We start from the raw sequence: 24255 nt of genomic DNA, 5'->3' as shown, positions 1-24255 counted from the left end.
AAAAAAAAAAAAAAAAAAACCCAGGGTTGGGGGGGCATTGCGGGAAAGAAACCTAGTAGTATCAAAAAATATCAAAAAAGAGTATCAACAATTTTTTTTTTTTTTTAATGGAGTCTCACACTCTGTTGCCCAGGCTGGAGTGCAATGGCACGGTCTTGGCTCACTGCAACCTACAACTCTCAGGTTAAAGCAATTCTCCTGCCTCAGCCTCCCAAGCAGCTGGGATTACAGGCGTGTGCTAGCACACGCAGCTAACTTTTGTATTTTTAGTAGAGAGAGACAGGGTTTCACCATGTTGGCCAGGCTGGTCTCAAACTCTGGCCCTTAGGTGATCTGCCTGCCTCAGCCTCCTAAAGTGCTGGGATTACAGATGTGAGCCACCACACCAAGCTCAACAATTATTTTTAAAAACTATCTTCCCTTTTCCAACTTCTTATACTTCCAATGAAACATCTTAACTTCACAGACTGAATGCAAAAACAGCTATGAAAATCCAGTTGACTTCTATTAAGTCAGGAACTTAAACAGTGCAAAAATAATAGCAAAAATGCTATTCTTCCCATTATATATTTTTTATTTCAAATAATTATTTTCATCATAAAATGTCATTTATGTTAATGTGATGAATTTTCTAAACAAATATTAATTTTATATTTCTCAAGTTTTTCAGGTGAAATTATATACATATATATATATATATATATTTTTTTTTTTTTTTTTTTGAGACTTTAGTAGATGGGGTTTCACCATGTTGGCCAGGATGGTCTTGATCTCTTGACCTCGTGATCCTCCCTGCTCAGTCACCCAAAGTGCTGGGATTACAAGCGTGAGCCACCACACCTGGCCAATACATTCATTTTTTAAATGTGAAAAATAACATCTTAACATTATTTACGTAAAAATATAGTAAACAGCAATAGATAAAAACTCACATAAAATTCTGTGGAGTCCTCAATAATTTTTAAGAGTATAAAGAGATTGTGAGACCAAATACTTGAGAACTGCTGATTTAAAGAAAATATACATCCATGCAAGTGACTACTATGCAACTACTAAAAAGTCTGAAAACGAAAAGGTTAAACAAAAAAAGTTTAATTGTGTGGTGAAGTTTTCCTAAAACTAATATGAAACGCAGAAGCTACCAAGGAAAAGCAGTATTTGCCTATATGAAAACTAAAGATCTCTTCAAAACAAAACAAAACAAAAACACCACATAATTCCACAATGTTAGAAGAAAAATGATTTAGACAACTTGTTTCTGACTTAATATTCCTCCAGCTTCCCTTCCTTGGGTGAGCCAGGACTCTAATATAAAATGCTTGGAAATAAACTTAAAAAGTTTATCCATAACTTCTCAGCTTGAAAGTAGGGGGAAAAAAGCTAATCCAAAAGAAAAAAATAGAAGAACTGAACAATCTGTCCTTAGATAAAGGCCACAACTCATCAATATAATATGAAAATATTTTAAAACTTCAATTTTAAAATGCAAATTGAAAATACTGAAATTGTCTTCCCAAATGAGACTGGGACTGATCTGATTGGCAACAACTTAAAAGACTGATTGCAGCAGCTGGCAAGGATATAGAAACCAGGAACTCTCAAACGATGAAGTCTAAGCCAATAAAACAGAATAATGTGGCAGTTTCTACGCAAAAGTTGTTAAAGGGTAATCTCTGTTATAGGAAATCTGAAATTCACACAAGTGCACAAGTATATAAGGATATAAATTATAGCACTGTGTGTAAACAAAAAAATCTATACAGCCATTAATGTAAGCCTAATAAAATACATGGCTGTATATTAATATAATACAAGACAATGGTTTAAAACAATGAGGTAAAATCTGCACATACAAACAGAAAAGTCAATTGTATGGACATTTATATTAAAAAGTATAGATATGTTCATTTAATACTTCTGGAAGAATATAAACCAAATTTAACTCTGGATAGTGGAGAAAAGTAAAATGCAAGAAGTAAATAATGAGAAAACTGCCAAAATTTGAGCCATAAAGCAAGGTATTTTTCCAAAGGATATTTGCTATTTTACATAAAAAGTAGAATTTGCAGAGAAACTGAAGTTCCCAGAGACTTCATTTTAGGATTTAAACTTTTTTTTTTTTTTTTTTAAACTGATGAGGACACTTAGGAATCCCTTCCTAAATTTCATTCAAGCTGTGAGGGATATACACCTTGTTTACTTCTCCAATAAAAGTGGCATCAAGAACTGGGCTCACAGACAGCTGGAAGATATAAAAGTTTGTTTTATATCACTAAAAAGATGGGAAAAAAAGTAAGGGTTTTGGTGCTACTATTAGGTTAAACTATATAAAACTGCCACTAATGAATTCTTCAACCTAACACATGTGGTACATTGCTTTCCTGAGGATTTTATCCTTTACAGACTGCCTTCTAATGTCCCCACTAGCTGACAATCTCCACTGTCTAAAAAACTGATTTGTTCCTCACTGGAGGATATGCTGAACCAATGGGTCTCCTATGAGAAAACTACAAATAGTATATTTGAACTATTTATTTCAGTAGGTCTTCCATGATGCATAAAGGAAACATTTTTTAAAAATTAAGATCATAAAAATTTTTTTAATAAAAGAAACTATATAATAAATAGACTTGTGGACTCTTTTAAGTACAGAGTGAATGGTCTGCCCTAACAAAAAGTAAATAGAAAGAAAAAAAGGCAAAGGAAAGGAATTGAAATACTTTAAAAACCTCAGAAGTTAATTCCAATTTACTTTCCTCTAGATTGGTACAATGCTTCCAAGCTGCCATTTTCTTCCCGCCATCAGTATTCAGTGAACTCAAGTTAATTCTCATTATATAACCCAGAAAATAAGTAAAAACAACCCTACTGGGAAGGAGTGGGAAGAGTTGGGAAAAGCCATATAATGAACTAATACTCAATTTCCTACTACACTGTTAACTATGAAACTTAACTAATTTTAATCTTTCCCTTTTTCCTCTCCTTGTCTCTTTCTCAGTTATAAACCAATCAGCCTTCAAACTCCACATTCCCTGGCTCTCATTTCTCATTCTCAGTCTAACTTCAAGTTAACTTTTCTTATTCTATACATCTGTGTATCTCCTACTCACTCATCAAACTAATCTTTTTCCATGTTTTATGTAACTATTCTATGGAACTTATACTCTATTAAAAAAAACTTTTTCCTAAGTCAGTAGGGACTTTTTTTTAAAGTGTTCAATCCAATGGGTATTTTGACACCTTGCTTTATTCGGCCTTTTTAGGGTGCTGTTAACCACCCTATCCTTAGTGCTAACTAACCACCTTCTTGGTTTCCATGCCCACCACTGTCTTCTTTTTTTTTGAGACAGAGTTTTACTCTTATTGCCCAGGTTGGAGTGCAGTGGCATGATCTCAACTCACTGCAACCTCCACCTCCTGGGTTCAAGCAATTATCTCGTCTCAGCCTCCCAAGTAGCTGGGATACAAGCCCCCGGCACCATGCCCAGCTAATTTTTGTATTTTTAGTAGAGAAGATATTTCACCATGTTAGCCAAGCTCGTCTCAAACTCTCGACCCTCAGGTGATCCGCCTGCCTTGGCCTCCCAAAGTGCTGGGATTACAGGTGTGAGCCATCATATCCGGTGACCACCACTGTCTTAGTTTGCATGTCCATACTTCATAGGCATTCTTCTTCAACAAAAGCCCCCTGTATGATGCTGGTATCCCAGGTCTTTGTCCTGAGTCAAGTTCACCTCTCCTTAAAGGAACTTATTTAATAATGTGGCTTCTATTACGACCAATATACTGAAGAATTTCAAACTAATCTCTCACCTAGTTCATTTTGAGCTCAAGACTCACACATAAAACTGTCTGCTAGTCATGGATCATCCAAGTGAAAAATAGAACCCTCAACCTTAGCATATCTAAAACTAGCCTCAGAATCTAACTTTCCCTTCAAACTTGCCCTATTCACCACTTACCTGTGGCCTAACTCAGAAAACCTAGGTGTCAGAAAGCTTACCTGTTCTGCAGAGGATGTTTAATATAGTGTTCTGGATTTGCGACCTCCTGATTAGATTCTGGTTTTTCCTCTTCTGTAGCTGGGGGATTAGGAGTAGGAGTGGTTTCCTAGTAGAAAATATAAAACATTATTTTAAATTTCTTAACACATCTATGACAGCAATATTCTAATTAAACCTGAACTGACATGCTGACAATATTTTTTAAGAAGTAATTAGAGCAGATTGCTTCATAAAACAGACCATAGACCAACCTCTAAAGAAACATTCTCTATTCTTGTATCTCTTCATTAAGAGGAAAGGATTTCTCAAACTGGAAAATATAATAGTATCTATGGTTATCCTTCCACTTGTACTTTTTTTTTAACAGCAGGAAGACTGTCACAGATTATGCAACAAAGTTAGGAAAATCTGCTACCTTTCTTAACATACCATCTCATTAAGAAACTGTATATGGTATTGAAGGGGATATCAGGATGGATAGACGATTAAAACTAAAGTTTCAAGAGTATAATAACTATATCACTGGGCACTGTGGCGCATGCCTATAATCCCAGCTACTCAGGAGACTGAAATAGGAGGATTGCTTGAGCCCAGAAGTTTGATACCAGCCTGGGCAACACAGCAAGACCCTGTTTCAAAAACAAACAAACAAAACAAAACTATATTATGATGACAAAATAAGCTTTGTAAAGTGATCAAGCCAATGATATGCTGGTCTTGCCTTCATGGCATACTGTTTACCCTATGGTAACCTAAAAGTTCAGCAACTTAACATTTTCAAGGGACTCTAAGATGATGGACATTGGTTTGAACTTAAATCTTCTTTTAGGCTACGCATAATTAACACTGTCATCTATCAGGAAGAAAAGGAAAATAGTAATTTAAAATAGGTGTTCACGACATTCTTCCATGTAGCTTTTCACACTACAATAAATTGTTGTCACCAGAACAAGACAGCCATAGAAAGGCATTAGGACGAAGACTAATACAAAAAAAAGGGGGGCAATGCAACAAATGTCTGGATATCAGATTTACTGAAGCAGCAAACAAAAGTTAGAGATATATGTTAACATAACAAGATATGTAGTCAAATATTTATTATCCAAAAGACCTCAGAGTAGATAGGTAAATTCTCTTAAATTTACTCATAAACTCAAAATCCTCACTATAAACCATACTTTTGCAACACTTATTTAAACCTTTTTCCTCAGCAGCACATAGTGAATTACAATATGATTAATTACAAGTTTCATGGAGTCCAAAACATCATTTTAAAACTAATTTAGTTCTTTCTCTTTTCTATTATTCCATTCTTTTCATTCTTGGGAAAATGATGGAATACTAACATGGTATCAAATCTTTGGACATACAGAAACTAAAAGTAAATAATCACTCAGGAAAAACATATTCAGTTCCTAGAATTTTAAAAGTGTTATTTTGAATTAAAATTCTCACTTTAAGTAATTGATACTATAGTCTTCATATTAAGAACACATTATTTTGTACTTTTCCAACAACTTTAAAAAGCTACACATTTTTAAATGTGTGTATGTACAAATCAATAAGTATACTAATTTAAAATCTCTAATCTTCACTTATATAGATAGATTATGAAACAAATGATCTATAACACCATAAAAATTTTTAATAGCCACAGTCATCTTTTCATATCATCTATTTGGGAACTAAAAAATATTTCAAGGAACAAATTCTATTTTAAGATGTATAACCTTATTTTTAAGGTTGCTTCCTATAGACACTTAAAAAGTTTTAAGTTTACATTCAGTTTAATAACAAAATTCGGCTGGGAGGTGGCTCACACCTGTAATCCCAGTACTTTCGGAGGTCCAGTACTCTTGCTCATGCCTGTAATCCCAGTACTTTGGGAGGCCGAGGTGGGTGGGTGACTTGAGGTTAGGAGATCAAGACCAGACTGGCGAACCTGCTGAAACCCCATCTCTACTAAAAATAAAAACATTAGCCAGGCATGGTGGCAGGCAACTGTAATCCCAGCTACTAGGGAGGCTGAGGCAGAAGAATCGCTTGAACCCGGGAGGCAAAGGTTGCATGCAGTGAGCCAAGATCAAGCCATTGCACTCCAGCCTGGGGAACAAGAGCAAGACTTACACCTCAAAAATAAAATAAAATAAAATAAAATAAAATAAAATAAAATAAAATAAAATAAACATACTTCAAAATCCTACCATATTTCCCTCTCTGCTCTCTCAGGCTGGTGTTCCCTCAATGAGAAAATTTCACTGGAAATTACATCCTAAATTATCAACCTCAGGTTCTATTGGGGAATTTAAAATTAAAAAAAAAAAGGAAAAAAAATTAAATGACCAATATTTCTAGGTTTATAAACTACCTGGACAAAAAAGTAAAGGCTAATTTAGCAGATTATGGCTAACTCAGAGTAATCAAACACATTTTTAAACTAAAATAGACAATCTTCCCTTGAAAAAGCACTGTGTAACATACTTTAGGTGAGAACAGGGTATAAGAGTGAGGCCATGGATGGTGCTATGTTCATCCAGATAGTAACCAGTGTGGCTGAAAGAGAAAGTTTATGCAAGGGAAGAGCTAGAATGGTAGGTTGGAGTGAGATTGGTAAAGGCCTCAGAGGTCAGGCTAAAAGTGTACCTTTCACCTTAGGGGGGATCAAAGAGATTAAATCCAAATGGCAAGAGAACAAAAGATCAATTTAAGAGCAAAGTATTAAACCTGGTTTTAGATTTGCTGAGTTTATCAACTTCAAATAAAAATGTTCAGTATTAAAATTTAGCAAACCCAGGGCTGAATAAACTGTCATAGCAACAAAAGAAAGTTGAAAGGGAAGAAAAAAAGACAAGCAAGGGCGAGAAAACTCGTAACAATTGGCTGCCAAGAATGTCAGGTAGCTTTTTACTACATTCTGCAAAATTAGCACAGGTATAATATTAATCTTATGGGACAATCCTAATATTATAGAGGCAAATATTTCCCAGGTCTAGCATCATTCTGTGGTGTCTTCAATAAATCTGACTACATTTTAGATTCTCCTCACCATGTTCAAATCCACATTGCTTAAATTCCAAAACCGTGATGTGCTTTTCCACGGTTTTGAACATTTAAGATTTCTCAGCAACTCTCAACCCAAATACACATAAGAACTATCTATTTAGTCGCAGGAATTTCCAAAAAATTTTTTCCAGGTTAAGACAAATCACCTGACACCTTATTTGAAGTATATAATAATCATTAGTCCCCCTGGGAATTAATAATGGTTTGAACTAGTAACTCAAAGTATAGTCCACAGATAATCCACAGACTACTACTGCTGGTCCACAAACTGGTCATGGTTGACAGTGAGGTTAAGTATAGACATGCAAAGTAAAATGTGTAGCAATTTGACAATTTTATATCTGCTGAAACTAATCAAATTCAGGCTTACATTTTGTATGCATGTCTTCATGTTTATCATTTTACAAAAGTATTATATTAGAAATTTTTTTAAAAGGCCACGCATGGTGGCTTATCCCTGTAATCCCAACACCTTCGGAGGCCAAAGCAGGAGGATCTCTTGAGCCCAGGAGGCCAAAACAGGAAAATCACTTGAGCCCAGAAGTTCAAAGGCTGTAGTGAGCTATGATAGCACCACTGCACTCCAGCCTGGGCAACACAGTAAGACGCTGTCTCTAAAAAATTAAATTAAAATTAAAAAACAAACACAAACCAGTTTGTCACCAGAATATGAGATGCAATAATTCAAATCACACCCTCTAGAACCATGTTACCCATGTTGGAATCCCAGCTCTGCTATTCACAGTTGTAAAATTCAGAGCAAGTAACTTCCATGGCCTCAATTTCCTCATCTTAAAATGGGCACTGTGACATTTATCTCCAAGGATAACTAGGGATTAAATGAATTAAAAAATAAAAGCATTTAAAGTGTCTGGTACATGGGAAATACAAAATAAGAATTGATTTTTTAAAAGTAGCTAAAAATTTTAACTGTATGGTTACCTGGCTTTCCATTCATTCATTCACAGCAAACTGTATGGCCAGACACTATGATGAATTGTTATATGATTTTAGAAAGAAATTTTTTAAAATTATATTTATCACTTTCTTCTTTCCTACATTCTTTCTGATATATGTAGATATAGATATTCCTCCCAGAACAATAATGATTTATGACAATATAAAGTCATTTTAAAGTAACATTCAAGTGAGGAATCCTACTTTTCTTACTTTAAAGGTACTCCCAGATACCGTATTTCCCCTTTTCTGTACTGAAGGCATCATATCCTTGCCTCATTCCCCATACTCTTGGCCTCAGTGAATTAATGAATGGCTACAATGTACCACTGAGCTGAACTATTTATTACCAAGCAACAGCATTAAGGACATTGAAATCAAGTATCAAAATAAGGCACAAAAAAGGGGCTAGAGGAAGAAAGAAATTCTACATCAGCACATTTATTCACATACCATCTTTTGTGCTTCCAAATAATGCTGCAACTGACAGTCTGTATATACCAGGCTGGGACTTCACTACTACAGTTTTTCTCTGATAATAGAAAGAGCAATCCCAGGTTTACCAATCTCTGATGCACTAGGAGGCAATACTACAAAATGGGTAAAAGCCAAAGCTCAACAACACAGCCTGGATTCACCTCTAATCCCTGTTTGATGAGTCCTGTAAGTCTGTATGATAGGAGAAAATTTTCAGAGAATAGGGATTGTTTAAGTGATCCTTAGGGTAAGTCCTTAAAACCCCTGTAAGGAGCAGTTTCTTCACTTGTAAAAGTGCTGTGTGGGTTTTCAGCAACAATCCAAGAATTTGGCACTTAAGTGATCAATAACTGTCAGCTACCATTAGCAATCAGTACTTGAGATGATTTTAATTTAAAAGTTTAGGCTGGGTGTGGTGGCTCATGCCTGTAATCCAAGCACTTTGGAGGCTAAGGCGGGCGGATCACCTGAGGTCGGGAGTTCAAGACCAGCCTGACCAACATGGTGAAACCCCGTCTTTAAAAAAAAAAAAAAAAAAAATTTATTAAAAAAAAGAAAAAGTTTACTAAGAGCTGAGTAAATGTAGCATACTGAACCAGACTTCAAACTCTGGAGGAGGTTTGGCTAGTCCTTTGAATTTTAAGATGAAGAAAATATTTTAAGAACAACTGAAGATAAATCACTAACATTCATATCCCAGTAATATACTAAAGCGTAAGTGGTAACCTAAACTGCCTGGACTATGTTCTCTAAATTACTGTCCTGGCTCATTAACTTCTCCTATCTACCCTCAAATCCTTACACGAGACACCAGACCTTCCCCACCTTCACCCCACCCCCAATCATACACACAGTTAAGCGTGGATATGAAAAGAGAAAGAACTAGTGATTAACTTAGAAATAACTACCCAGATGACTGTTACCACACCCAAATAATTCTGATACCAACACTCTCCCCCTTCCTGATGACACAAAATAAACGTGTACACTCAAGGCTACAGCACCAAATAATGAATAACAATATGATTGGTAAGCCATATCTAGTAGCACTTCCTTGTATTCCCCCTTCCTTGCTTCACTTTCTGTAGCTGAATTGGAAAGACCATCTGTGTCCATATTAGAAATGTAAATGCTACATATGGCAAAGACAGCTGCAATTATTTCTACAAGGTACTAACACAACATTCCAGTAAATTGAAGGCACTATATTAAATAAAGGTATGAAACAATGGGCAGGATAGGCATAGTAAGAACAGAAAAGGGGGGTGCTTTCTGATTTTGACAAGCTCACACCTCATCCAAACTATGAGTTTTTACTTGATAGGTAGCATTTACCAAGCAGTGACTACCAGGCCATGTGCTACATATTTTCATACGTATTATCTCAATATATCATAAATCATCTCAATATAGTCAATCTTCACAATCCCTGTATAACAACTATTATTGTCTCCACTCTTCAGATAAAACCAAGCCCTAGAAAAATAAACATATTTAAATCCAGGACTACCAGGGTTTACAGCTACAAATACCACATGTCCTAATTCTACCTGTTTGTTGTATCAGTATAATTGTTACTAGAACTCGCATTCACTCTCAAAGGTGTCCAGGACTGAATAAATTATATGGTTACAAAGATTCTTTCTAGGCAACATAACCCTATAATATACATTGTGCTCTGCACTACAGCTTCAGGCTCAATACTTTTGCTCATCCTGCCAATGCCATGTCACTGCCAATAAACTAGTAAAAAACGCATGAATGGTACACCTCACCTTTCCTCCCAGACACACAGAAAAATTCCACTACCAGAAAAAAAAAGCAACTATATATTGAGTTTATATTATTATGCAAAACAGGACACTAAATACCTCTTGGTCAAATATCTCACACACACACACAGGTTAAGTGTAAGTAAAAACCTCTTTTATGTGTACAAGTAACTTTAATGAGAACATTAATATGTAATGTTCTCAAATACAAATATGTAAACAAACTTCACACTTTTCTGTTCCTTCTAGTATCCACTCAGTTACCGGTTTTGTCATTTATTTGACATATTAAATCAGGCACAGAAATGTATACAACCACATAAAAAGAATCACATTATCCCACCTGAAGACACAGCAATGGTCAAAAATAATGTAAACTGGACCCCAGGATTTAATGCAAAAAACATCCTGTACAGAAAAGTTTCAGGCTTCTAACTTCACTGAATCCAGTACTAAGTATTCTTTATATTCCTCAGCTTCTTCCAAGTCTTTTTCACTTTCTAACATCTGCCAAAGAATGGTATATGCAGCTTCCAACCTGTGCTGGCAATCAAGCTTATCATCTGGGATTCTAGCAGGATTTCTGCCTGTTTTTTAATGGCATCATTTTCATCATCTTCAGCTCTCATTTTTTCTTTCCATCTTGTTGTTTTCCTTCTTTTTCATACATCAGTTTTTCTTTTTCTTTTCTTTTAGACAAGAGTCTCGCTCTGCTGTCAGGCTAGAATGCAGTGGCGTCATCTTGGCTTACTGCAACCTCCGTCTCCTGGGTTCAAGTAATTCTCCTGCCTGAGCCTCTAGAGTAGCTGGGACTACAGGCGCACCCCACCATGCCAAACTAATTTTTGTTATTTTTAGTAGAGACAGGGTTTCACCATGCTGACCAGGCTGATCTTGAACTACTGAGCTCGTGATCTGCCCACATCAGCCTCCCAAAGTGCTAGGATTAGAGGTGTGAGCCACCGCGCCTAGCCACAGCACTTTTTCTTTGACCAGTTGCTTCACCACAAGAGTCTTAATTTGTCTCAGGCCAGGATCAGCCATGGTCCCACAGGCACCATGAGAAGGGACGGACAGAGAGCCAGGGTAACCATGAAGGAGGCGAGGAGGCTGCCAGTCCTCAGTTCTTTTCAACAAACCATGTATTTCCTCACAGCACCCTCCCATACATAAAGTAGTGTAATTAATTAACTAGTACACAAGAACAAATATAGTCTCACCACTTGTCTTGTAAGGAACAAAAAATTTGGTGAAAACACTGAAAAATTGCCTCAGATAATTAAACTGTTTTGGTTTTTAGTTTTCGAATATATATTTATAGTAAAAAAAAAAAAAAAAAAAATACCAGCTAATATGGCATCACCCATGGAAGTGTGGCTGTGGATTTTGCAGGTCTTCTTCCTTATCTGTAATAAAGGATCAACACTATGACTTTGGTACACCTCCCTTAACCTAGAAAGTTGAGGCAGAAAAGTAACACACGGAGATTTAGCAAAATAAATATCTTTCAACATTAAAACATTGCTCACATGGAAAATTTTTTCACGTAAAAGAACCTGAGACATCATATATCAATTATGATTCAAAAGACAGTACTTCTTAAAGTGCTTTTCAATTAATATAAAATGGCATCTAATCAATAATAAAAAATCACTATTAGCTGGGTGACTAAAGGAAAGAGTTGTGATGATGTGTACAAATTGTGCAGTGTCCAAAAATACTATAAAAATTCAGCAGCTGTTTGCTCTATTTAAATAATCTAATTATTTAATCAAAATTAATAAGTAGCACTAAACTCATGAGTGAATAGAGCTGATTAAGTTTGTAGGGCTATAGCTAAAGATTTATATTTCTGAATACTCAGCAAGCCATACTTAAACATATTTTATTAATTAAAAAAAAATCCCAAGAGTCCACACTTGCATTTCTGATCTTCAAATAAACAATTTTAAAACTTGGATGCATTCTTTTTGAGACAGATTCTCACTCTGTCACACAGGTTGGGATGCAGTGGCACAATTTCAGCTCACCGCAACCTCTGCCTCTCGGGTTCAAGTGATTCTCCTGCCTCAGCCTCCCGAGTAGCTGGAACTGCAATGCCTGGCTAATTTTTTTGTATTTTTAGTAGATGGGGGTTTCACCACATTGGCCAGGTTGGTCTTGAACTCCAGACCTCAAGTGACTCACCCACATTGGCTTCCTAAAGTGAGTGAGCCACCCTACCTGTCTCTTTTAGATACCAAGGTTTTAAAATCACCTTTCAAAAGAAAATATTTTGAAGAAATACATTTCTTAAAAAAAATGTACAAAACCAGGTACAGTCAGTTTCATATGTCCCCAAAACTAGAGTATGTAACCTTCTATTTACCTAGTTTAAGTTAATGAACTATCAAGCTTCCAAACGTAAAAGTATCTACTGAGTTTCAAGTTAAAGCTAAATGAAAAAACAGAAAAATTATAAAATTAAAATAAAAAGACCTACATTATTTAACCCAGTAATTAGACTTCTGAGAAACAATATATCCATCAATAGATATAACCAAACGGTAACAGATAAACCACGGCATTTATGATGCAAGCACTAAACATGTTTGTAAAAATTACTTTAAAACTAATATAAATGTGAGCCAGGCAGAGTGGCTCATGCCTGTAATCCCAGCACTTTGGGAGGCAGAGGTGAGCAAATCACCTGAGGTCAGGAGTTCAAGATCAGCCTGGCCAATATGGGGAAACCCTGTCTCTACTAAAAATACGAAAAGTTAGCCGGGCGTGGTGGCCGGTGCCCATAATTCCAGGTACTTGGGAGGCTGAAGCAGAAGAATCACTTGAACCTGGGAGGCAGAGGTTGCAGTGAGCCAAGATGGTGCCATTGCACTCCAGCCTAGGCAGCAAGAGTGAAACTCCACCTCAAAAAACAAACAAACAAACCAAAAAAAAACCCCCACTAATATAAATGTGAAGAAAAGCAGATTATAGAACCATATAAAAAATTTGCACCGTTTTTTTGCTTTTGACCTATTTTAAGAAGTCCTAAATAAACTGTAGTGCATCCAGACAATGAAACATTACTGAGAGCTAAAATAAAATGAGTTATCAAGCCATAAAGAGACACAGAAGGAACTTAAATGCACATAACTAAGTGAAAAAAGCTAAAATGAAATGGCTACATACTGTATGATCCCAACTCTGTGACATTCTAGAAAAGACAAAAAGATCAGTGGTTGATGGAGAGAATATAAACAAGCAGAACAGAGGGGATTTATTTTTAGGGCAGTAAAATCATTCTGTATGATATTATAACGGTAGATACATGTCATTATACATTTGACAAAACCCACAGAACATACAACATCAAGAGTGAACCCTAACGTCAAGTATAAACTTGGGTGACAATAATGTCAATTTAGGTTCATCAATTCTAACAAATGTGCCATTCCGCTGCAGGATGCTGATAGTGGGAAAGCTGTGCCTGCACCGGGGCGAAGAGTAAATTATGGGAACTCTGTATTTTCTGCTTAATTTTTCTCTGAACCTAAAACTGCTCTAAGAAAATTAAGTAGTTAGTTAGTTTTTGAGACAGGGTCTCACTCTGATGCCCAGGCTGGATCATGGGGACACAATCACAGCTCACTGCAGTCTGGACCTCCAGGGCTCAATCAATCCTCCTGCCTCAGCCTCCTGAGCAGCTGGGACTACAGATGCATGCCACCACACCCAGCTAGTTTTTTGTATTAATAATTTTAGTAAAGACAGTGTTTCACCATGTTGCCTAGACTGGTCTTGAGCTCCTGGGCCTGAGCAATGCACCCGCCTCAGCTGGGATTTCAGGCATAAGCTACTGCACCCAGCAGAAAATTAAGTATTTAAAGGCAGGGTGGGGTGCGGGGTGGGTACGAAGAGGGATATGGTAAAAAATTTTTTTAAAAAGTTCACAAACAAGTGAACCCAAATATCCTGAGAACACCTGGTTGTTGAGATTACAGTTTTCACACTATCTACTAACTGTTCCAAATGTAATATAACACAATTATATTAAAGCCCAAATATACATCTGAAACTATTCCAGGACTGTTCAGTGTATTCCAATAATCTGCACATCCCCTTCTGTGCCAATATATTTTTGTAAATTACTTTTCTTTTTTTTTTGAGACAGAGTCTTGCTCTGTCTCCCAGGCTGGAGTGCAATGGCGCTATCTTGGCTCACTGCAACCTCTGCCTCGTGGGTTCAAACAATTCTCCTGCCTCAGCCTCACAAGTAGCTGAGATTACAGGTACCCGCCACCACACTCACCTATTTTTTGTATTTTTAGTAGAGATGGGGTTTCGCCATGTTGGCCAGGCTGGTATCGAACTCCTGACTTCAGGTGATCTACCCGCCTCAGCCTCCCAAAGTGCTGGGATTATAGATGTGAGCCACTGTGCCCAGCTGTTACCTTTAATGGTTTCCCTCATGGTAGCGTAAGCTCCCCATTCACCTTTGCTCTTCCTCTTCAAAACTTTGCTTCTGCTCATGCCTGTAATCCCAGCACTTTGGGAGGCTGAGGTAAGCAGATCACATGAGGTCAGGAGTTCAAAACCAGCCTGGCCAACATGGCGAAACCCCATCTCTACTAAAAACACAAAAATAAGATGGTATAGTGTTGGGCACCTGTAATCCCAGCTACTCGGGAGGCTGAGGTGGGAGAATCGCTTGAAACCAGGAGGTGGAGGTTGCAGTGAACCAAGATGATGCCACTGCACTCCCGCCTGAGAAACAGAGTGAGGCTCTGTCTCCAAAACAAATAAGCAAACACACATCTATATATTTCTTCAATGGAATAAGTTAAGATTTTGTATGTATATAACAATTATAGGAAGCCATAAAAGTGAATATTCAGAGGACAAGAAAAAAAAAAAGGATGGAATGGAGAAAATAAATACCTGGAAATTCAAAATAAATGGAAATTTCAAGTGAAGGTTGAAAAATGAATGAAATTTCCCAGATAACTAGTCCAAGAGATCTATTATCTGAGCAACTGTTTCAAAGAGAATAAAAAAAGAGAGGAGAATCACCAATAAACCTGTGAGAAGTGATGGACATGAGTTGCCATATCAAAAAACCCCAATGAGTAGCCAGTATAATGGATGAAAATAGACTTATACTAAGGTATATCACTGTGAAACAGAAACAAGAAAAACAGTCTACAAATTTCTAGGGAGTGAGGGTAAGAGAGGAACAGGTCACACTAAAACAATTTTTAGGCCGGGCATGGTGGCTCACGTCTGTAACCCTAGCACTTTGGGAGGCTGAGGTGGGTGGATCACCTGAGGACAGGAGTTCAAGACCAGCCTGGCCATCATGGTGAAACCCCATCTTTAAAAAAAAAAACAAAAAAACAATTTTTAAAAAGCTATCAGAATAATTTTAGACTCATCAACAGCTACAACAGAAGTCCACCATGGAACATGACTTCAGAATCCTGAAGAATTCTATGTTCAGCCAAAGTACAGGTATGATGCTTAATATTCAAGGTCCGCAAAAATTTTTTTACTATGTACTTTTTCCTCAAAAAACTGCTGGAGACAAGAAAGTGTCCCACCAAAGTGAGACAAGAAACCAAATAAGAGGAACATAAAGGGCACAGCAAATGGAGGGGTGGAACACAAAAGTCAATGAAAGGATCAGGAACACGGTAAAAGGGGATCCAGGGAAGACAAATATTTACCATATACAGGGCAACAGTCCATACTAGAGCAATGAGATTCAGGTGAATGTGATTGGAACCATATGATTTAAAGGCTGTTATGATCAAAATGCCTATTATTCTACCTTTTCTTTTCTCTCTCTTTTTTTTTTTTGAGACAAAGTCTTGCTCTTGTTGCCCAGGCTGGAGTGCAATGACCCAGTCCCAGCTCACTGCAACCTCTGCCTCCCAGGTTCAAGCTTCTCCTGCCTCAGCCTCCCAAGTAGCTGGGATTACAGGCACCTGCCACCACACCCCACTAATTTTTGTATTTTCAGTAGAGATGGGGTTTCACCATGTTGGCCAGGCTGCTCCCAAACTCCTGACCTCGTGATCCACCCGCCTCGGCCTCCCAAAGTGCTGGGATTATTAACACACAAATACGCAAAACCCAAATGCTCAAGTGTCCAGTCCAAAGTTTTATCTCTACTTAACTCTGCTTGACCATGTGTTCATTAAGTTCCTCTTCTCTCCTTTATACCCTGCTAACCATATTAGATAATTTAACATCAAAAGAGTTCAGCTTTAATCTAATCTTAAAACAAGATACAAAGCAGCATGTTCCCAAAGACCACTCTCTTACTGAAGATTCTTTGCCTGGTCCACAAAGCAGCCTCAAAACTATAAGTCCTATGTTTCCTAGGACATGTTCATGATCACGGCCACTGATTTCCTCAAGGCTCTAGTAGAAATTACAGGAAGCTGAAGCCAAGCTATCAACGAGAAACAATTTTTATAAGGCTTCATCCAACAGTGGCAATACCGTCTTTCCCCTTATACACCATCTACCTTTTTAGCTTTTTCAAAATTAAACATAGCTGAAAGATATATACACAGAATACTGTAGAAAAAACAAAAAGGAAATGATTAATTCAAAAGTCAGCAAAGAAGATGGAGAAGGGGCCAAACATACGAGAATGCAATCATGGAATACTAAAAAAGCTGAAATGCTGCTATGATGTCCCAGGTCATGGTACATGGCTCTTCAGTTTACTACTCTAAAACCTGGCCAGGTGTGATGGCTCACACCTGTAATCACAGCACTCTAGAAGCCCAAGGCGGGAGGACTGCTTGCGCCCAGGAGTTTGAGACCACCCTGACCAACGTGGTGAAACTCCATCTTTACTAAAAATACAAAAATTAGCTGGGCATGGTAGCATGCGCCTGTAGTCCCAGCTACTCGGGAGGCTGAGGCACATACCTGTAGTCGTAGCTACTTGGGGAATTGAGGCACAAGGATCACGTGAACCTAGGAGTCGGAGGTTGCAGTGAGTAGAGATCACACCACTGCACTCCAGTCTGGGCAACAGTGAGACTCTGTCTCAAAATTTAAAAAAAAAAAAAAAAATTTAAGATTAAAAAAAACTTCTAGCAAAGAAAAGGAAAATTAAAAAAAAAAAAAAGATTAAAAAAACTTACGTACACATTTTATACTTTACACAAAACATTTTGTTATTTTGAAAAAGGGAGGAGCACTAAAAAAAAAAATTATAGCCTGAAAGCCAATTATAGTTGCAAAAGTGTTTTATTTGACCAACAGAGTTTAAAATTTTTCAATTTGTTGTCAAAACATCTATTTTACAATATATTATCTCGTACATGGAATGACAGAGAAAAGTTTATTCAAAAGTTTCTTGTTAAGTCCAGGAATACTGGTACTTAACCCAATCCCATTACTGTTTCAAATACCAAATGGTTGGAAATGACCTAAATATTGACTAACATAGAAATAATTATGTTAAAACCATATAGTGTAACATTTACCATCAAAAAAACAAGAAGTGAAAGCTTTATATGCCGATATGTAATGCTCTACAAGACACATTAAGAGAAAAACACAATGTGCCAGAAAACTGCACATAGCTAGCTACCATTTTCTTTTTATAAATATATAATTTGCTTGCATATGCACAAATCTCTAAGTTAAACAAATGACAGTGCTGGTTGCCCCTAGGTCATCTGCCTGAATACACATTAGTCTGAGGAGACTGTGTACTCTTTTGCATAAAACTTAAGTTTTGAACAGTGTAAAGTACTGCCTATTTACATATACATTTAAAAAACTAGCAAAAAGGCAGGTGCAGTGGCTCACGCCAGTAATCCCAACACTTTGGGAGGCCAAAGAAGGGCAGATCACGAGATCAAGACCACCCTAGCCAACATGGTGAAACCCCATATCTACTAAAAATATAAAAATTAGCTGGGCATGGTAGCATGCACCTGTAGTCCCAGCTACTCGGGAGGCTGAGGCAGAATAGTTTGAATCCAGAGGGTGGAGACTGCAGTGAGCCGAGATAGCGCCTGGGCGAAAGAGTGAGACTCCATCTCAAAAATAATAAATAAATAAAAATAAAATAAAAATAAATAAAAATCTGGCCAGGTGCACTGGCTCACACCTGTAATTCCAGCACTTTGGGAGGCCGAGGTGGGCGGATCACGAGGTCAAGAGATCCAGACCATCCTGGTCAACATGGTGAAACCCCATCTCTACTAAAAAATACAAAAATTAGCTGGGCGCGGTGGCTCAAGCCTGTAATCCCAGCACTTTGGGAGGCCGAGGCGGGTGGATCACGAGGTCAAGAGATCCAGACCATCCTGGTCAACATGGTGAAACCCCGTCTCTACTAAAAATACAAAAAATTAGCTGGGCATGGTGGCACATGCCTGTAATCCCAGCGACTCAGGAGGCTGAGGCAGGAGAATTGCCTGAACCCGGGAGGCGGAGGTTGCGGTGAGCCGAGATCGCGCCATTGCACTCCAGCCTGGGTAACATGAGTGAAACTCCGTCTCAAAAAAAAAAAAAAAAAATACAAAAATTAGCTGGCCTTGGTGGTGCGCACCTGTAGTCCCAGCTACTGGGGAGGCTGAGGCAGGAGAACTGCTTGAACCCAGGAGGCAGGCACTGCAGCAAGCCAAGACTGCGCCACTGCCCTCCAGCCTGGCACCTAGCGACAGAGCAAAACTCTGTCTCAAAAATAAATAAATAAATAAAAATCCTTTTTTCTTTTTCTAGTTAGATAGGGTCTCTTTCTGTCATCCAGGCTGGAGTGTAGTGATGTGATCACAGCTCACTGCAGTTTTGATCTCCCAGGCTCAACGGATCCTTCCATCTCAGCCACGCCGGTGGCTGCAACACAGGTGCACACCACCATATCCAGCTAACTTTTTTGGGGTCTCACCATGTTGCCCAGGCTGGTCTCAAACTCCTGGGCTCAAGTGATCCTCCTTCGTCTCCCAAAGCCTCGGATTACATGTATGAGCCACCAAGTCCAGCCCCTTTCTTTTCCTGCAGCCATGATTAAGGACTTATGAAGGAACACTAGTGATTTTTATGGTAGGGATAGGAGAGCAACTGAGGATTGTGAGTCACAGGCTTTGCCTTTCTTGCTAATGGTTAAGGGCTGATAATTAAAAAGCAGCGATGTGAAATTCCTAGAAAAGAGGGAAAATGATATGTAAATACATGGATATATGAGTATAAAACAGCCATAGAATGTCAGCTTTACCTGGTTCCTTATAGTTTAAAACTGTTATCTTTGAATATGGCATTTAAAAATTGAAATCACGGTAAGATATTTTATTCTAGCTTCCAGGTGAACTAAGAAATTTCAGTCTTCAAGATAACTCAGATTTTAAAACAAGACTATAACCCATGCTTATTTCCACTTCTCACTAAAGTCTCTGACTAAAATGGTGCAACTCATTGGTACTAACAGATTAAGGAAATTTCCAATGGTAGCAGAGAAGAAAAAGTAGAAATTACCATTGCTAGAACATTTCACAGGTTCCTTGTTATGTCCAGGGATACTGGTACTTCTATCATATTCCTAACTTTATGTAAATTAAACAATATTTTACTTAAATGGTTTTTTCCTACAGTTTTCTGTCCAAATGAGAGTAAGCTTACATAATTCATTTTGCATATTATCCCTTCTGCAACTTCTGTGTGTAAATTGAATGTCTACATTGAATTTCTCTAAGTCTAATAATCATGCACATTAACTCAGATTATAAAATGAAGTGTGAAATTTGGTGTGTGTGTGTGTGTATGTACGTATGTATATATATACATACATACATATATATATATATACACATACATATATATATATATATATATATATATATATATTTTTTTTTTTTTTTTTTTTTTTTTTTTTTTTTTGGATGACATTTCACTCTGTCGCCCAGGCTGGAGTACAGTGGCGCGATCTCAGCTCACTGCAACCTCCACCTCCAGGTACAAGCAATTCTCCTGCCTTGGCCTCCCCAGTAGCTGGGATTACAGGCGCCTGCCACCACGCCTAGCTAATTTTTGTATTTTTAGTAGAGATGGGGTTTCAGCATATTGGCCAGGCTGGTCTCGAACATCTGACCTCAAGTGATTTGCCTGCGTGGGCCTCCCAAAATGCTGAGATTACAGATATGAACCACCACACCAGGCTGGTATGTTTTTTCTTTTAACTGAAGAAATTTGGAACAGGAACACCAGAACCAAATTTATGTGGATTATCGAAGAACTCTGATATAGTGGGTTCTTTCACCAAGAAAAAAAAAACAAAAAACATTCATTTGCAGTCTGCTTGGCATTCGATAGTTCATTAACATGAATTAAATAGCACAACATATATTTGTCAATATGTATTTAAGCCTTATTTACTCTTATTAATAAACTGTGTAATACAAAGCATGTTTTCAAAGTATAAAAAAGGAAGCATTAGATCAGCTGACTGTCAAGTTGATTTACTTATGAAATTAATATACTTTTAAAAAATTCAAGAGCTAAAAATTATATACCTTCAGTTAAGCTAAAGAAACCAAAATTAATCTCTTACCTCAAAAGGAACTGCAAAAAAAATTTTAATTCTAATAGTGAAGGATGTAGAATAAATATAAAGCTACAAAGAAACAAGATCCACTAGAGGTAAGATGGCCTAAGGAAACTGCCTTGCCATTTTCACACACTAGTATTAAATCTAATTTTAACCTAGTCACAATTCAAATGCCAATAGAATAACAGCAGAATATTGTTTGTCCTGATGTTTAAATTTTTGCCAAATTATCTGTTAAGATGTAAAATGTTTTTCCCTTTCAAGCTTCTCAACAAATCTAATATCTGTGGGCCACATCTTCCGTAACTGAACTCATACAAAGAAAACACACAACAATATCAAGCTGAAAATACTTTATGTCATGTCCATGGAAAAAAAATCATCCGATACCTATGAATAATGGGATAGGCAGGAAAAACCCATGGCTCTTTTTAAGTGTTTATGATTACGCACAGCAGAAAAGCATTATGGAAGCTCACATGCTTGCTGAAGTAACAAAAAGCATGACTTTAGCAGGCTTCAGCGGGGGTACCTCAAGTACAATCCAATTCTTACCAGTTGCTTCAAAAATAAATCCAGGCCAGGCTTGGTGGTTCACACCTGTAATTCCAACACTTTGAGACGCCAAGGTGGGAGAATCACTTTAGTTCAGGAGCTTGAGACCAGCCTGGGTAACCATCACCAGATTCCATCTCCACAAAAAATTTAAAAATTATCCAGGCGTGGTGGCCTGGGCATGGTGGCCAGCGCCTGTAGTTCTTGCTACACAAGAGGCTGAGATGCGAGCATCTCTTGAGCCCAGGATCACACCACTGCACTCCAGCCCCAGTAACAGAGAAAGATCCTGCACCCCCGCTACACACAAAATCCAACTATTTAAAACTGCCAAAAATAATTCTACATAACTAGCCTGTGGACAAGGGTACATTAAAAGTACTAAAAATTTTCATTTCCCACTGAAAATAAACATTTTGATACTATTTTATATACATTATCAAAATACTTTAGTTTCCACCTTCACGCACTTTGTTTTTAGGTTCCCCTATCCTAGTCCCCAAATTTAAACGTACCATCCAAATCTCCCAGTCTGCACCAGAACAAATAATGTATCACTGACCACATCCCTAGGAATTAAGCTCCTTAAGAATTTACATTCAACAAGGTATAGAGTCACATCTTATATCACTTTGTATCCTAAAGAACACTTGGTACAAGACCTTGGATATATCAGGAGCTTTTAATATTTACTAGCTCAAAATAGTCCTTGATCACTTTGTAGTTCTGTTCTGTGCTGCTGAAACAAAACTGCATAAACTCTGCAAAATCCAAGGGACTTCAATGTGACAGAAACTTAACAGAATTTATTACTGTTTTGTAGTTTACAGACTTGTAGCCTTGCCCCTATTACCACATGTAATGCTTTGTACTGACACCAGTATAGTGGGGTAGGAAGAGATCTAGTCAAAAGTGGACATCAGAACCTGTCAAAAGGGTTTAACATTTACGTTTTACATACTTATCCTTCATTAGTGTTATGTAGCATTAATGTCCTAGTCACTTAACTATATCAACAACTTAAAGAGTTTTTCAGTCAATCTAATTCCCAGGAACATAAAAGAAAACTGGTGCCAATAATAAAAAAAGTAAGCAAGCAGAAAAGCTGCCTTAAATTCTGACAAGATAAGAATTTACACCAACACAATGAAAAATAAGCCTCTGTGTAGTCTATAAGAGTTTTTGAAATCGTTTTATAAGTCTTTAAAAGTCAAAGCAAACTGGTAAACCATTAGCAAAACCACAGGCTACCATTAAAAGACACACAAAAGTATCTGGCAACCAAGTTCTAGCTGGTTCCAGAGTGTGAAAGGCACACAAAAGCATCTGGCAACCAAGTTCTAGCTGGTTCCAGAGTGTGAAAGGTTTTCTGATTGCTAATAAACTCCATTATGCACCCAAGACACTGTCACTTAGCTGCGTCATTTCTAAAAAGGCAACAGGGGCCCAGAAGTTTCAGTGAGCCAGTACTGGCAAACCAAAATAAGAAAAAAATACTCTGTTTTAAGAGTAACTACAAACCTTCTACTCTGGAACCAACTTCCTTCAGTTAAGTTTAAAACTGAAGGTGCCTAAATTCAAAGGAAAGCCTATAGCATGGATAAAGAGAAAAAAAAAATCAAATGGAAAAGTAAATTTAAAAGTTTCTATTTCCAATAAACTGCGTCTCAGAAATCTTCCAGGCGATAAAGACTCGAAGAACAGAGGGCTCTAGACCCATTCGCATTCTCTGAGGCGTGCGCACTGCGCGGAAAGGATGAATGAATGGAAGACCGGCGCGTGTGAAACGCAGCAGGTCCGGCCGGCTAGCCGACCGGCTAAAGCGATCAGTAGGCCTCGCTCCACCCCCTTCCCTCCTCCATGACAGCCCAGTCCCAAGCATGGAGGGGCGAGGACAATGTGATACCCCTTCTCACCACCACCATCCCTAATTCTACTTGGAGAGCTTGACCGTGAGACAGGAGTCCTCCTCCCCACCCCAAACCTTTCTCGCCTCCCCTGGCGCAAACCCCTCCAACTCTCCAGCACGCTGGATTAACACGCGTTCGCCCCTCTCAACTCCCCGAGGCGAGGTCGAACCTCCTGTGCGCGTGCAACGACACCACTCCCGCCTAACCCACCCTCCGGCAACACTCGCCCACCGGCTCCCCACTCCACCCGCCTAAGGAAGACGTGCGCGCGCCCCACATCCGAGCCCCGGGGCTGCAGCTCTGGAAGAAGGTAAAGGCTGCCCCGGAGCTCCCTCCTCCAACTCACTCCTGGCCGGCTCGCCGCCCACCCTGCCTGCGGATCCCAGTGCTCGCTGGGAGCCGGCCCCGCGCCCCGCGATCACGAAGACACCATCCCCACACACCTAACACAGAGCCCCGGCTACCCTCCACCCTGTAGATACCTCGCGGCTCCACGGGAGGCGCCACGCCGCCCCTCCCCCACACCGCTCCCCCAGCTCTCGGGCCCCCACCAGAAAGTGTGCGCTACACGCCGCCTCGGCCAGCCTCCAGGACCTCCCCACTTGTCCGTGGGAGTTCAGGTCCAACATGAGGGGGAGGGGGCGGCAAGGGGTAGGGTGCGCGCCGGGAACGCAGTCCCGTGGACTCCCCCAGTCGGAAGAGAGACGGAGCGCGGGGACCCGTGGGGGTGGGGGCTAAAGGCAATACTCACCGGTTCGACAGTCGCCATCTTAGATCGATCTGATCGCACAACCGCTCCAGAAGGGGGGGTGAGAGAGGAAAAAAATGAGATTCAAACCGGATTGGCCGGCTACTGGCCACGTGACGGACTTGTCCGTTTGGCCCTGGCGGCGCCTGCGCAAGACTGCGGCTGCGTGGGTAACGAGAGGCTTCTGGGAAGTGGAGTCTCTCCCCCGCCCTTT

The 24255-nt window shown here is 38.7% G+C and overlaps 1 protein-coding gene and 1 pseudogene across 1 annotated transcript in view; both read right to left on the bottom strand.

The window, feature by feature from the left end:
• EIF4E (eukaryotic translation initiation factor 4E) overlaps nucleotides 1-24251 on the bottom strand; it is a 41524-nt gene extending 17273 nt beyond the window's left edge. The window contains exons 1-2 of the mRNA XM_017516193.2: nucleotides 24045-24251; nucleotides 4004-4110 (exon numbers count right to left, since the gene is read on the bottom strand). Of these exons, the coding sequence (XP_017371682.1) occupies nucleotides 4004-4110; nucleotides 24045-24062 (125 nt within the window). The 5' untranslated portion in view covers nucleotides 24063-24251. The remainder of the gene's footprint in view (nucleotides 1-4003; nucleotides 4111-24044) is intronic.
• LOC108294346 lies at nucleotides 7603-12323 on the bottom strand (annotated as a pseudogene).
• Nucleotides 24252-24255: the final 4 nt, after the last annotated feature.

This window comes from Cebus imitator, unplaced genomic scaffold (genome assembly GCF_001604975.1).
Source record: "Cebus imitator isolate Cc_AM_T3 unplaced genomic scaffold, Cebus_imitator-1.0 Scaffold575, whole genome shotgun sequence".
Classification (NCBI taxonomy): Eukaryota; Metazoa; Chordata; class Mammalia; order Primates; family Cebidae; genus Cebus; species Cebus imitator.
This window is presented reverse-complemented; position numbering and strand designations above follow the sequence as displayed.